The sequence below is a fragment of the Aspergillus niger genome (assembly GCF_000002855.4).
Source record: "Aspergillus niger supercontig An08".
Taxonomy (NCBI): domain Eukaryota; kingdom Fungi; phylum Ascomycota; class Eurotiomycetes; order Eurotiales; family Aspergillaceae; genus Aspergillus; species Aspergillus niger.
The window spans coordinates 954,472-969,502 of record NT_166524.1 but is presented as its reverse complement, the minus strand read 5'-3'; the positions used below and the strand labels follow the sequence as shown (position 1 = coordinate 969,502).

General features: G+C 51.4%; 6 protein-coding genes and 1 non-coding gene across 7 annotated transcripts; 3 read left to right on the top strand and 4 right to left on the bottom strand.

The window, feature by feature from the left end:
• Positions 1-206: 206 nt before the first annotated feature.
• Positions 207-1,591, top strand: An08g04050 (uncharacterized protein; the record flags this gene model as incomplete). Its single annotated transcript, XM_059748978.1, has 2 exons — positions 207-288; positions 432-1,591. The coding sequence occupies 2 exons, from the start codon at positions 207-209 to the stop codon at positions 1,589-1,591; spliced, it is 1,242 nt and encodes a 413-aa protein (XP_059601173.1).
• Positions 1,592-2,900: 1,309 nt separating this feature from the next.
• An08g04040 (uncharacterized protein) lies at positions 2,901-4,663 on the top strand (the record flags this gene model as incomplete). The annotated part of the gene is made up of 5 exons (XM_001392483.3): positions 2,901-2,956; positions 3,011-3,351; positions 3,409-3,646; positions 3,698-4,218; positions 4,272-4,663. 5 exons carry the CDS (start codon positions 2,901-2,903, stop codon positions 4,661-4,663), a joined length of 1,548 nt encoding a protein of 515 aa, XP_001392520.1.
• A 193-nt stretch (positions 4,664-4,856) lies between these two features.
• Positions 4,857-7,447, bottom strand: An08g04030 (uncharacterized protein; the record flags this gene model as incomplete). Its single annotated transcript, XM_059748977.1, has 4 exons — positions 4,857-6,119; positions 6,211-6,895; positions 6,967-7,314; positions 7,413-7,447. 4 exons carry the CDS (start codon positions 7,445-7,447, stop codon positions 4,857-4,859), a joined length of 2,331 nt encoding a protein of 776 aa, XP_059601172.1.
• A 717-nt stretch (positions 7,448-8,164) lies between these two features.
• tRNA-Pro (AGG) lies at positions 8,165-8,255 on the bottom strand. Its single transcript has one exon. It is a non-coding gene; the product is annotated as a tRNA-Pro (tRNA).
• Positions 8,256-8,630: 375 nt separating this feature from the next.
• Positions 8,631-8,966, bottom strand: An08g04015 (hypothetical protein; the record flags this gene model as incomplete). The annotated part of the gene is made up of 1 exon (XM_001392481.1): positions 8,631-8,966. One exon carries the CDS (start codon positions 8,964-8,966, stop codon positions 8,631-8,633), a length of 336 nt encoding a protein of 111 aa, XP_001392518.1.
• A 2,268-nt stretch (positions 8,967-11,234) lies between these two features.
• An08g04000 (uncharacterized protein) lies at positions 11,235-12,468 on the bottom strand (the record flags this gene model as incomplete). The annotated part of the gene is made up of 2 exons (XM_001392480.3): positions 11,235-11,810; positions 11,881-12,468. 2 exons carry the CDS (start codon positions 12,466-12,468, stop codon positions 11,235-11,237), a joined length of 1,164 nt encoding a protein of 387 aa, XP_001392517.1.
• Positions 12,469-13,985: 1,517 nt separating this feature from the next.
• An08g03990 (hypothetical protein) lies at positions 13,986-14,983 on the top strand (the record flags this gene model as incomplete). The annotated part of the gene is made up of 4 exons (XM_059748976.1): positions 13,986-14,416; positions 14,470-14,545; positions 14,595-14,827; positions 14,917-14,983. 4 exons carry the CDS (start codon positions 13,986-13,988, stop codon positions 14,981-14,983), a joined length of 807 nt encoding a protein of 268 aa, XP_059601171.1.
• Positions 14,984-15,031: the final 48 nt, after the last annotated feature.

The window sequence follows — 15,031 nt, the reverse complement described above, 5'->3', positions numbered from 1 at the left end:
ACGCACCACTCAGAAAGCTCTAGATATAGTATGCTCATCATATTGGTTTGATTGATTGAATCCCCATCCACAGCATTTTAGCAGGCAGATTCTTGCATAAGACTGTATATTATCCACTCACTCTATTTCTCATTCCATGCATTGTCAGCAGCGCCTTCTTGCACTTTTCTATGCAGTATTGGGGGTTATCTCCAATATTACTCAAGATGACTCTCTGCCGACACCATACCGAACAACAGGTGGTGACCACCAAACTTCATGCTCAGGCTCCTTACTGGGTGACCCGGGGTTTGTCACAATAGTCCCATTCAAAGGTCCAGAGGGGCCAGGATGTGCAGTATCCTTGACTTGTCAGGAGGGATGGGAGACCGTGCGAAGAGGCTACAAAGAGAACGAAAACATAGTTGGCTGTTCTCATACTCCAAATGCAGTTGAACCGACATTCATGCTCACCCTGGCGATAACGAACTTTGGGGGACGACCAACAGGTGTGCATCACTGCGAGACTATCTTAGAGCAGCTCGTGCTCGAAAGTCACGAGGATAACCTACATCATCAGGTCGCCTCTGTCCGGTCGTTGGCTCCCCTTCAACATAAGGCTGCCTCACAAGAACATATTACGGGGAGATGGCCACGTCAAGACATGCCACGGAATGAAACTGGCACGAATGGAGTCAGGAAGACCCCACCATCAAACCCTCTGACGCAAGGTTACCACGGAATCCTGAAATATATAATATCGAAACTGGAGAATACTAGCAAGAGCAGCCGTAAGAAGAGGGAGATTGTGTCCGATATTTCTCCTGACATTAGGTTGGGGCGACACTCTGTTCAGAGGGACCTATACAGCCTTGGTGGGCCGACTTGCGAGGAAACCATTTGTGAGGGAAGCGATTGGAGGACAATATGCATTTCGGATCACATCCCAGACAACAAGAAGGATCAATGCATCATGTGCTATCCTCGAAAGCATATGGCGCTTGTACACGGCTATTGTCAAGAACAGAAGTATAGGGAACTGGACGTATTCCACAAGGCATGCGCCCTCCTGGGTGCATCGATCCTCGCGGCGACGCTTTTGTACCTGCTGCGTGAAATCTATAGGCGACTTCGGATGCGATACCAATTTCTCCAGGACATATGTGGCCGCAGTCAGCTCTCGGGAAGTACTACTACGAAGACTGGACTTTCGTCTATGCACCCTATTGGCGCATTGGCGTCTTTGATCCCTGGGGTTCCTAAAGCGTGGAAAGACCCACAAGGTGTATACACTGGCACTGTCGATGGGGCCATTACCCCTACAGCCTATAATACGGTGACCCGTCAAAAGTTCCGGCGATTTGGGCCCTTCATGAAAGATCACCGTAAGAGAGTACAAGACATCTTCGACCTCGAAGATTATCATGAGCCGCAGGTGGGCAATAGAGTCCCGGTGCTCCCTCGAGCTCACAATGCAAGCATACGAAGACATGCTGCTAATTCGAACTCTCGCACGCATTCTCATACCAAAGGGGACACAGATTCTGATCCAATAGTGGCGAAGGGCACCCTTTCCTCACGAGCCACTTCTCAGCAGAGCTATTTTAACTGAAGTTCGTGACCGAGTTATACGGTTTTAGAAATTATAAATGTTACCAGGAAAATGTACGTGCTAGTCACTGCGGAGTATGATAGTATGAATACATTGCATGAGATGGCATTGTGCTACACAATGATGACTGGTCTAGCCCTATGCCATAAGTGGTGCCTGCTTCTCAACCCTCCCTGAGCGGCCGCAATCTAACACTAGACCAGGCGACACAGGGACACTAGTTTCTCCGTTAAAGTACTTTAGATAAGCTATTGTGAGTTACGCTAAGACCAATTCCACATGTTCGTATCCGGGGTCATTTGCGTTGTCGCGAGTCATCCATTGAGCAGCCCGGCATTTCTTTGGCATGTCTCTGCCACGAACCGTTGGTTTGGGAGGATGAGTCCTAAGGAGCCATGAATTAAAAGCGTGCGGAAGAAAAGAGCCTGACAGGAATACGAGAGCTGGCTTGGGATGGATCATCGGGCGAGATTGATTTCAGGGGGATCCAAGGCCTTGTCTCGTGACCCCAGCCCGTCGCCATCGAGTTGCCCCCCAACTTGTTTCTTCGCTCCGTCTCCTCCTCTCCACTCCTCCCCGCCTCCCTCCAATTGTCCCTTGGCCTCCATGTGAATCATCCAGGAGCTTAGACACTGGTCCTATCATTACCCCTGTTTCATTCCATTGGTGGACCCTCTTTAGCCATCCTTCCAGCCTTCGCGCTGCTGATTCGTGGAAAGTCCAGTGGATATCTACCGCGTCTGGCTCAGAATTTCCTCGAATCTCGACCCCGGATTTCTCCACATTACGACCACCCCAACAATGGCATGTTCTGGGGGAGTCTGGGGATGGCACTCAAAGCTTTCCCCGTGTGGCCCACCCCGGATACCCCACCACCGACAAAATCCTGGAGTCGAATGGTCGAATGCCGTGCCCTACTCACTTTCTGATCCTTGGATGCTAGGACCTCTGATAGCCCAGCTCCCCAGGAATGCCTCCGCGTTAGCGTCCACACCAGTCCTGGAACCGGTGCTATAGCGCCCTATGGCTTGATATAGCGCTTGCCACCTGGCTGCTGGCACGCGGCATGGTAGCTTATCTAGCTGCATGGCCGGCGCGCCTCTACCAGGTCGGATATATATACCTAGGGCCGCAGGACGCAGTCCTTTCCCACCTTTTTTCTTTTTGTACATAAACCAACCCCCCCTTGTTCTTCTTGGATAGCCTTGACTAGACGGTGCAGCTGTATAGGCTGCTGACCACCCACCTGGGAACCACCTCTATTTGCTATCAAGGCGTATTCAGGTCGCTTACGGCCTATATTGCCACAATGTTTGATTACGATTTCGAAGTCAATCCTTTCAAATCGAAACGAGCCTACAACTGGTACGCATGCCACGCTGGCCTTTAGAAAGGGTCACTATACTAACAATCTGTTAGGTTCATCTCCCTCGTCGCAGCAGCATGCATGGTCTTATACGGCTATGATGCGTCCGTCTATAATTCCGTTCAAGGCTCGGACAACTGGGTTGCCTACTTCAATGACCCTGACGAGAATATGATCGGAGGTGTCAACACGGCCTACACCGTGGGTGCAATTGTCGGCGGTTTCTTCATGGGTGGTCCCATAGCCGACTTTCTGGGTCGCAAGATTGGAATGGCGACCGGGTGCATCTTGGTCATCGCTGCTACATTTATGCAGTGCTTTGCGCCTCGTGGCAACATTGCATGCTTCCTTGCCGGACGGTGTATCATTGGTATTGGCCAGGGTATTGCACTGAGTAAGTCTGCCATCGGTCTTTTTGGCTCAAAGTTCTTACTAACGCTTTATTGATCAGCTGCGGGTCCCATCTATATCGGTGAACTAGCACCTCCGGAGATTCGTGGAAAGATCATGACCTTTTGGCAAATGTTCTACTCCGTTGGCTCCTTCATCTGCTTCTGGGTGAACTACGCGTGCACCAAGCACTCCACACACTTGGGCGAGTGGGATTGGAGAATGGTTGTCATCTTCCAACTCTTGGTGCCCGTGATCATTCTTTTCATCTTACCTACCATTCCCGGTTCGCCGCGATGGTAAGTGCTATCGTGAACCCGCGTTATGTACTCCTCTTAACCTCTGCACAGGTACATCCAACGTGGCAACAACGTCGAAAAGGCCCGCAGGGCGCTGCGCAGAGTCCGAGCAACCGAAGACGAGGTTGAAGACGAGCTGCTCAGAATCCGCGAGGCCATCGAGTATGAAAAGGAAGCCATTTCTGGCAGTTACGCTGCGCTGTGGAAGGATAAGTCCCTCCGCAAGCGCATGTACCTAGCTCTTGTCATCAACGCTGGACAGCAAGTCAGTGGACAGGGCACCCTCAACACGTACTCGACGAAGATCTACGAGAAAGTTTTCAAAAGTGCTAACCAGATTGCTCTCATCAATGCTCTCAATGCCACCTTTGGTATCATTTTCACTCTGAACGCCATCTGGATCATCGATCGGTTCGGACGCAAGTTCCTTCTGATCGTTGGTGGTATCGGTATGGGCATTTGCATGATTATCGTTGCGGCTGTAGAGACAGAAACACCATCACCAGGTGGAGCAAAGACAGAACCAGTCGGCATATCGATCGTGTTCTTACTTTTCTTATTCATCTTCTTCTGTGAGTTTCACCGACAAACGTCTTTGAATCCCTTACTAATCAGATCTTAATAGACAAACCCTCCTGGGGCGCTACCATTTGGATTTGGACATCCGAGGTGTTCTCAATGAACGTCCGCGCCCAAGCCGTGGGTATGGCAACCCAGACCCAGAACGTGGCCAACGCCATCGTGCAGCAATTCTTCCCGACCTTCCTCAACAACTGCGGCTTTTACGCCTTCTACATGTTCGCAGGCATCTGCTTCCTCCTCGCTCTATTCGTGTTCTTCTTCATCCCTGAGACCAAGCAAGTGCCGCTGGAGGAAATTGATGCCCTCTTCGGCGGAGCCAACCACGTCACGCAGGGTGAAGACCTCTTCTCTGGCGAGAAGCAAATGCGCGTGACGCACCAGGATACGGGGTTGGAGAAGCCTACTGCTGTCACAGTTGAGGATGCACGACGTTGATGGACCTAAGTGTTGTCTAAATTATGATAATGATGTAAGCCATGTGGCATTGGTGGACTCGTGAACAATTCAAACTATATACCATCCATCCGCCCTTCACATAGTATATTAAGCACCAAACTCCACCCCCATCCCTAGTAGTAGAAAGCAATATATACATATAATATGTATGTATGTAAGGAAATAAAGGACATCACCGCCTATAAACTGTCCTCGTAACCAACCCCCCACCCCCACCCTCAACACCATCACCACCAACCACATTCTCCCTAATAACACACTCCCACTCCAAAATCGACACCCCCTCCATCCGAAACACATACTCATACTTCGGATCCCTCTCTTTCTCCCGATCCATCGGTATCGCCCCCGCCGCAGCCCGAACCACATACCTTGATTCCTCTATTCCCTCATCGTCACCATCAACAGGGGTCGTTACTTTCTCCGCCAACCCCACAAACATCCCATGCGAGAACTTCCCCGCGTGGAAAGGATCAATGTCCACGTTCCAAATGAGGATTTGGCCGTTCTTCTTGCTCCAGGTTCCTTCTGTGAGACGGTATATGTAGCGTTTTCTGGTCGATTTATCCCCATCATCGACAATAGTATTATGGTTATTCTCGGTGTTGGTATCGTTGTTGGTGTAAAGTTCTTCATATACATACTCCTTCTCGTACCAGATACTAGATGTACGACGAGGATGGAAGGTAGCTGTTCCTGAGATTTGCGAGAGTTGGGATGAGCGGGTCGGTGTTGGGAGAGATGTTGACGGTGACGGTGAGGGTAAGATGTGAGTGACTGTGCGAGTGTAGGTCCATTGTCCATGGAGGGCGCGGAAGATGGCCATTCCCATGCCTAGGTTGTAGTTTGTCGGGCTGGGGGTGATGGTTCGTTGGAGGGATTTGAGGGTGTTGGTGCTTTCGCGGTCGATGAGGGTGGAGAGGCGGTCTGATGGGGTTGGGGTGAGGAAGGGGGTGGGGATGTAGCGGGAGGGGAGGACGGGGCCGTGGTTGGTTTTGTCATGGCTTTGGGTATGGGGTTGAGCAGTGGTGGGGATAGGGGCTCGAGGGATGTTGAGCTCGCGGGCTAGGGTCTCCATGAGACCTACGTAGTCGCCCATTGGGAATTGGCTGCGGGGGAGGGTTGTAGTGCGGAGAGTGCGAAGGAGGTCGCGTTCGTTGGTCTTTTGAGTGAGTTCTTCGTTGGTGAAGTAGGGGCCTGTGAAGGAGAGGTCTTTGACCCATGTGTTTGCGAGACTGCGGGCTTGCATTTCCATTGCGCCCCAGTAGGGTCCGCGGTAGAAGCCGACGAAGCCGAGGTCGGGGATTTCGGCGTGTGAGGTGCCTTTGCCGTCCAGGATGAGGGGGATGAAGGGGTCGACTGGTGGAGTATTCGAGGGTGGAGAGGATGGGAGAGGGGAGGAAGCTGAGGGATGAGAAGGGGGTGTAGCCGGTGGCTGTTATTATGGCGGTGATGTCGGATATGGTTTCTTGGGTGCCGTTGGGTAAAGTGACGGTGAGTGTTGATGGGCTGTTGATGCTGGATACTCGGCCGATGGTGGGCTTGATGAAGCCCGAGCGGACGTATTCGGCATAGTCGTCTCCTATGCCGATCCATGATGGCTGCGAATCTTCGCTCTCGTTGTTGCCGATTCCAAAGCTGCCGATTTTTACGTACTCGGCGCCGAGGAGGGAGCGGAAGTATTCATTTGTTTTGCGTATGCGTTCTGTGGAGAGCGGTCCGAGTCCGTATTCGACTGGGCCGGGAGGGCGTCGGGCAAGATCGTAGAAGACGAGGTCAAGGGGTAGGAATTGCATGTTCTGCGTCTTGGTATTATCCTGGAAGCCATCGTGGGGAAGGTGGGTGGGTATTGTCCAGAAGGGCCTCGAGGATATGTGATGGACTTCATAGTCACGTCCGGATTGTATCACTGGGGGCTTGTAATCCATCGTAGATAGATGAAGCGCCACTGTCGAAGCAGCTTCTACTCCGGACATACTGCCCCCAATAACGACCAGCTTGCCACCCGAGGACCCAGTCCTCTCCAGCAGCTGCTGCACATCGTCTATAGTCTGCACTTCAGAGCTGTGGACAACCCTATCAGCGACCCCAGCCAAACCAGGTATATCGGGGAAGTGAGCTTTGGCAAAGTATCCAGACGTGACCACCAGATAGTCGAACTCCTCCGATTCCATCTCAGGCCCGTTGCACTCAATGCCATTTGCATCTATGCTGTGAGCCAATTAGCCAGCCCCGTGGACGGTATCCAGCATCACCTGGACGATAAATAGATAAAGACACACCTTCTCGAAGTCCACTGCACCGTCCACCTAGCCCTCAACCCATCCGTCTCACGAACCGTCTTCACAACCTCCTTACCCAGCCTCAAGACCCCCTTGGGAATATACAAATTCGTATATTTCTCCAAATACTGCCCCACCTGTCTCGCCTGCGGGAACATCGACAGCTCCCCCTCCCCAATCACAGATTCCCACGCCAAATCCGAGAAAGCCACCGTGAACCGACTCAAGTTCGTCCGTATCCACGGGTTGAGCCGTCTCTCAGCACCATGGTCAACCGCTGTGGGCCAGAGACCCCCAATTCGGCTGTTTTTCTCGAATACACTGGGAATGAAGGTGCCCTCGGGGAAGCTGTGCAGGAGGGTTTTGGCTGTTACTAGTCCCGAGGGGCCGGCGCCTGTGCTGGTTTGTTAGATGGGGGGATCTTGGATTGTAAGGTGAGGGGTTACTTGCCGATTATGGCGACTTTCTTTGGTTGGACCATTATATATACAGCTGGATGTCTTGGTCCGGAGACTTGGTGGTGAGAGTTGGAGAAATGGTGGAGTTGTTGTTGAGCTGGGCGGTTAGATGTTCTCTTTCTTCCCCTCAGCTGCTTCGCTAGTTTACCCCTCATCCATCACCGCGCGGCTAAAGAATGAACCCCTGTTCGTTAGCCTTGCAGGGACATGGAGGCGCAATTGCAGTTGCTGGTAGTATTTATTAGGTTGGATTGCGTGGCAGTGGATTGTGGGTTGGTTCGTTGGTTATAGAGCTGATATATATAGTATGTATATTCTTGCGACATGATGCTCACAGGTGCGCACACCACTAGTTTACGACTAAATGTATGCCCATGCAGTAGTGGAGGCATCATTAGATTAGTGGCAGACATTCATTGCCTGACAGAGCCTCACTGTCGCAAGCTCCGTACTATTTTAATTTCAGACACCTGTCAAGGATGACAACCAAGAAGTACTATTATAACATTCTAGCAACAAACGAAAGGACACCTCTAAAAAGCACACCATCGCTCCAGGCACCATGCTATACAGACGAATCGAGTTATAATAGGTGGAAGCAACCGATGGATCAACCATCCATTAAGCCGTAGATCTGCAAAAAGGGGCCCTTAAGCAGAGAGAGCTCTTAAGCAAAAAAGAATTGACCATCGTCATCATCATGATGAGGATAGTCAATAATGAAAAACAAAAAGTGAAACGGCCCGAGCCGCGGATCGAACGCGGGACCTCTCGCAGATATGCTTGGGTTTGTATCCCTAAGCGAGAATCATACCACTAGACCACCCGGGCGTTACTTGTTGAAACACGGTTTCTTAATTTGCTTTACAAGAGGAAGCAAAGCGTACGCTGCCCCATGTCCAAGTGTCTTGCCTCTAGCGCCGACACCTGCATGCATGGCTGCGCCATCGAGTGGATCAACCGTTATGCCAAGCACAAACCCTCATGGCGAGTGAACAACAAATTCCAAATGTATCGGTCGGCCAGAGTGCTGAGGCAGAGAACTGAACAACTGGTACACGAGCTTGATCCCTTGAAACTGATATCGAACGTATTCATTCGGGATGTGAGAAGAAGCGGGAAGGTCAGTGCGCAAGGAAGTGTCGGTGTTCGATGATATTCCCCGCAGAAGGAGGCACCGGAGGAGGTACGTAAGGATAGCGCGTCTCAGTAGGACAGTCGCTCCAGCCATGCAGAGATCTGCAACTCTCTGCTATGTTTGTCGGGATAACAAGCATCGGTGAACAGCTGCTCCGTGACCAGAGCATCGACATTCCTCTCAGTCAAGGGGATCTTGTATCTGTTCTTTTGTCTAAGAAGTTCTCTCTCAGCGCGTGCAGACGGCGATAGTTTTTGAAGCGTACTGCGAAGGCGTCGCATGCCCCGGCCTGGAAAATGTGGGATTCGGGGCGGTCCGAAGGGCGTGTCGACCTTCCATGGGTCCTCGGAGACGAGGGACCGGGCGTTCTTCTTTCGCTGCAAGGAACGAAACTTGTTGGACATGGTAAGATTTCAAAGCCGCCGAAGGGTGATAATGTTGGTGCCATCAAATGACGAGTGGTGCGTGGGTGTGCAAGACGGCGGGGGGGTGGGAAGGGGAGAGAGGCTGTGGCATAATGAGGGAATATATAGTTTGCAGCCCTACTAACTACTATCAAGGGCCCACGGGAAAGGGTCACCGGGGCAGACGTGGATAGCGCGGCACTGCAGTGCGGGGGCATCCGTGGAGTGCACTAACTCGCACTAGCCTGAGCCTGTCTGAACGTGAATGAGGGCTGCCTTTTTTCTTTTCTTTCCGCCTCGACGGTACTAGTACTCGGACAGGATTTCGCAAGGAATCCGGGAGAGCGCCACTGCACTGATCTGCAACTCAGGCAGATTGCAAATCAGTCCGAATCGAATCTCGTACGGTCGTGATACTCTACCCAAGTTTCTTTGCGAACGACACCGCCAAAAGAAAGAGAAACCCAAAAAGTTAGTCCGAGCAACGTCATTAGAAACTTGGCTAGTTTGCACCCGACCCAGTACTATTCTACCCAAAGTGGATGGTGGTGGATCTGCCACTTGTAGATCTTCTCCCCCAAACCCAAGCACATCCACAGAGTTAAGGGTTAATCTGCATTGCCTTTCATCTTGGCCATAGAGGCTGTGCGAACATTCCTACTACGTGTATGAGCCCCCCCCCAAAAAAGAAAAGCAGTGCCTATCCATGAAATGTGCCGTACCTACACTAGCTGCTTCACTTCTTTTTCATGTATCATGCCCTGCACATAATATTCCGCTGTCATTGACTGCCTCACCGATTAATGTTGATGGGTACTCTTGCCACAGTCTCCCACATCCCCGCCCCTTTACCCCTAGATACTACTCCGCACCAGCAATCCTTCAGGATTCATGCATGTCTTGGGGCTTGGCAGAAAGCGAGTATGCTTGAACTACATCGCCTCCAAATGCTTGTGTAGTGGAACGGGTGCCCTCCAAGAAAGTGGGGTGGGAAGAGGCTCGTCCGTTTGACAGAAGCGAAAGCTTCAATGGAATTCCGCGGAGTATCTATTCCCCTTTTCTTTTTACCAGAAAGTTAGTAGTTGCTGTGGTGTGGACGACATCCCAGGCTCAAAAAAGCAAACACAGACATTCTTCAATCATCTTCATCACACCAATCGCCTCACCTGGCCGAATTCCTCTCTGCACAACCACTACATTCCACTAACCCCCCGACAGCTGAAAGAGAATTAAATCAAAGTGATAGAATGGAACCCGCCTAGAAGCACCAAAGAAGCCGGATTCTTAAGTTGCGTGCGGGGTAACCACTTAATACCGATAGCCGCGTCTAGACACAATACTATTACACGCATCTGTCCAGTTTGGGAAAGGCCGAGAAATCACCGTACCTAAAATATTTCTTTGTCAGTCACTTTGGAGATGTCGGATGTGCGGCACTGTTCTGGACGGGATCGTCGTCATTGCTACCAACACCACTACATCCACTTATCGTATGCTCTAAGCGCACGGTTGTGCGGGTAGATGTTGGTCAAGTGATTGTCGTGGATTAAGATTTCTAGATGGTTCTCTAGGTACTTGATAGGGGCCTGAGAGTAGGCCGAGAGAGAGGAAAGAGGAACAAAAAAGTACGACATTGTTGCTTGGCTCGTGCTTGGCTGGGCGGGGCTCTAAGTGTCGTTGTGGACAGGTGCTGTAAGTATAGTAAGCAGAAGGACTGTCATGGGGAAGTATGTTAAACCTTATTAGGACGACCGTATGAGGATGGATGGGGTAGTGTTTGGCGTTGTGATGCTATTTTATTTGAATTTGTGAAGGTCTTTCATGAGCCTGAGTGAGTAATGTGGGTTGGAATGTGAGTATGGGCTCAGTTGCGTAGCCTCGCCGCGGGTTCTTCTGGTAAGATTATTCATGTATTTTGTGACCAAGAAGCTCTTCTAGATTCTACCTGACATGACAGACGTGCAAAAACAATCCGCCCTTGAAACATTATCGGACGAGCTCAAATGGCATCTTTCATAACCAAAGCCGCGCTCGAAACATAACCATAACCGTTAACTCGCATTGGACCTGCCCACATACCTGAAAAGAACCACCTGAACTGCTAAGAATAACCATGAAAAGCAAAAAGCAAGCGCCGTCCGAACCCTTCATTACTAGTTCATGATATCAATATCCCGCACGCCAATTTATCCCCGTGACTTACACCTGGTACATCATAAAAGGACTCCAAAAGGAAGATAGAGAGCGCCAAGCCGGCCACCAGGACCCTTAGGAAATAAGCAAGTCTTTAACGCTCATCCCGATCTTCCTTTGTGGGTCCTGGGTGTGGGGATTCCCATGCCGGGTGAGGGAATTGGTGGGCACGTCGTGGACCGAGCCGACAGAGCCCCGGCAGTCCCGGTTCAGCATTAGTAGGGCTGCGGATGCTTCGTGGTCCACATCGGCAGAAGATGCGATGGAATACCGAGATTGCATTACTGGGGAGGTGCTGGAAGAAGACACAGCCCATGAGCTACGCTCAGAACGCGACGGATTGTCGGATGGGTGGGTTGGACCCAGTGCCGGGCTTGGCGTGATGGAGGACGCAAAATCGGGCGCCGTCCCGATAGGACCACCACTTCGGGGAGAGAACGCCGGGGAGATTGCATCCGCCGCAGCATCAGTTGGAGGTAGTTCCGGAGACACGGAAGCCGAGGACAGGCCCGATTCTTCTGCCAGAGCCTCCGGAGATGTTGGTGAAGGAGGAGCGGGAGGCATTCGCGGCGAGGCCATTGCGTGTCGATTACCGGCAGTTTTCAGATCGAGTATACATTGTTCTAGGTAATTGACGTAATCAATGCTTGCCTAGGCCATCGGGAACGGTTAGCGACCGGCTCAAGGACAGGGGTCGTCGAAGATTGAAGTCGGGACAAACCTGTAAAATGGCGAGCTTATGCATGTCCTGTCCTTTGCACGCCGGGATCATGTCTTTCAGAGTTCCAAATTCTTCATTCATTTTAGATCTCCGCCGCCGTTCGATCAGGCTGTGAGCTGTTTTCCTAGCAATTTTTCGGCCCGCTGCACTAGTTGCGCTGGGTTGTTTCTTCTTGGAGTTGGCTGAGGCTCCATTGTTTGCTGGTGTCTTGCCATTATCTTTTGCAGAGGCTTTGCTGGCTGGTGCGGTCGGCTTTGGTGGGCTTTGGGTCTTGGGCTTCATCTGAATGATTTTGCGAGTGCGTGTGGGGGGCGGTGGAAGGTTAAAGTCTTCGAGAGGTCTCTTGACACCAGTCTGACGCGGGGAATTCGCCATGATACCCAGTGCGAGATCCGGCGATGCTGGAGATGCTGGGAAGGAAGCGGATGGATCAGTTTTGGATGGTCTCCTGCTAGCAGCTTGCATCTTGGATGGACTAATGGCCGCTGGAGGCAGTGCAAATGGATCCGACGCATCCACCGATGCATTGTCTTTGACTATGAACTCGCCCGACATGGCAGGGGTCGGTGGCAGACGAGAGCGTGACATGGTCTCTGTGGGTGTGAAACGCTTGATGCCAACCCGATGATTACTGTCTCATTAGACGGGCTAATAGGATGGATGGTCCAGTCAAGAAAGTAAGATTGGGCCAATGGTGGAGCAGCGTTGGATGACAACCCGTTGAGTGTCGTACAGTCGGAAGCCGTGAAAGATGAAGAATATAGGGGGGACAACTGGGATAGGATAGGACAAGAGAGGAGAGGTAAAGGGAAGAGATAGTTGGATGGGCAGGACGCAGAAACGGTTATTGAATTTAGGAAAAAGCAATGTGACCAGAAGTGAACAGCTGGTGACGGAGAGTTGGGGCTCCTGCACAAAGAAAGACGCACGGCCAAACGCCGTGCCGAAAGTGTTGGTACCTGGGTAAGTTTATATGGATGGATAGGGAGGGGAGAGGCGACACAACGAGGTAGTTAATAGTTTGAACGGAGGTAATAGGTCGGGGGGGAAAGTGGGATTGCGATAAGAACAGGTACTTCTACGGTGTAAGTAGTGACTAAAAGTAGTGGTTACTTTTCCCAAATTCTAATCGGGATGATCGACGGGGGGTGAGGGGGCGATTGGCTTTGAATTCTGGATTTTCGGGAAGCTTGCTCATTACCTATCTAGTAGTAGCAGTAGTAGTAGTGGCTGGTTGCTGCAGCCAGCATGCACACACACCCATTTCACTATAGGGGATGATGTTACCACTCTATTAGAGTAAGAGTAGCAGGTACTCATTTGGTACTCTAACCGTGGATGGGCCTGGGACTGGCCACCCCGAAGCGGAGGGCAATTCCAAGTGTCGCGTGCTTAAAGAAGCCCACGCGGTAGCTTGCAGGCCCGTCATTGGCCCAACAGCATCGGCGGATGGGGGCACGAGACCGGTTGCCTGGGGCCAAACCGCCGACGCTTTTGGGGCTCGTGCTTCGGTCCAGAGTTCTTATGGGTTGTACGAGCTGCCGGCTCACGTCCCTTACTGTTCGAGTCCTCTCTTTCCCCTAGTAAAGTAGGTACTCGAGGTACTCCTCCTAACCAGTCTACTGTGGACTAATCACATTATCGTCTATCTAGTCTACTTGCATACTATTACTACTAAGCTCTCTTTCTTCTTGCAATCGGAAATCCCCACAAGCCCCGGGTGCCGGAGTGATACCTCCTAGGTACTAGATACCAAGCTGCTTCCGATTCTGACCTGCACTTGCCAAACTACTAAAGATGGGGTTCAGATCCCCTACTCCTTTAAGCCTGACTACCATCTAGATAATATTGCGGAATGGACCACGCCCACACAAACGACACGCTAATTGGTGCCATTTAAAGAGCGCAGAGACTTGCGTCGCCACCCGACTGACCCCGGATCCTTTTCCATTGATACTAGTCGGAGTGACAGCCAGATTCTTCGGTTTCATAACTCCCCGAAGTATCTCTCTCGCCCTTCAAACTATGCTCGGGTTTCATCAACGTGACAGGACCCAGGCAGGTGAAGCGAGGGGAAGTGGAGGAAAGGAAATACCAACCACACCATGGATCCTCATCGACTTTACTCACAATCGTCAAGGAGTAAAGGTGTCCATAAAGTGGATCTGTCTAATATTCCGGACCCGCAAAGCCTGAGCATTCGTCTCGGGATTCAAATGGTCATGATCTCGCCTCGGCCGCTTGTTGAAGCCTGGCGACGTTCTCGTCCAGAGGGGGCATTGGAGCACGTGCAAGCCGTCCTCCCAACCAGTGGACCCTCCTGCCACACGGGGTCGCATGTGCATGTCCCTTCTCCGGTACATTCCCCTTTCGTATCCGGACAGGCAGGTCGTCTCTGCTGCCCGGGAACTCTCCGCATCATACTCGTCATGCTCAGCTGGGCCAAGCGCCCGAGACACGCCCCAGTTGCTCCATTATTACCAACCAACCATACCGTCTTCTCCATTGGTCATCAACGCCAACATATTCACTTTTGGTATCGTTCTGGCATTCTGAAAATACCTCTTGCAAGCTCTCACTTTCCAATAGCGGGGCAGAACTACCACACGCAAGCACATGCCCCGCACTGCATCTGTTGTCTCTGGCAAGATTGTCGCTTGCCACGGTAAGCCAATCTTCTCTGTTGCTATTCGATTGGTTCTGGTCAATCGTAGCTATCGGGCAATGCGATGCTCTCCGTGCCGCAATTCTCCACCCCCGACTTGTGTGCTGCTTCGTATTTAAGATGGGATAATCCGAAGCGCTTTAGTACAATTAGATGGCCGCTTGGTGCAACGGCTGAGGTAACACCCCACTACACGGTTGTTTCTTGGCTAGATACTGGCGTACGTGGAGATAAGTACTTGGTCACCCATAGACATGGAATGGTTAACTCTAGATCAGCCTGGTGCGTACTGGTTGGTACCAGACAAAAGGTCCGTCACCTTGGCTTACTCCTCAACAGCTTTGGAGTCCAACCGACTACGCTAGTTACAGGATATATTTCCGCTCTACTGATATAGTAAAACTCGGACATCGATGGGACATGAAGCGGCTAGACTAGCCAATCACGGTGCACCGCAATGAAGGCTAGGTGGTGTGCGTATTTTCC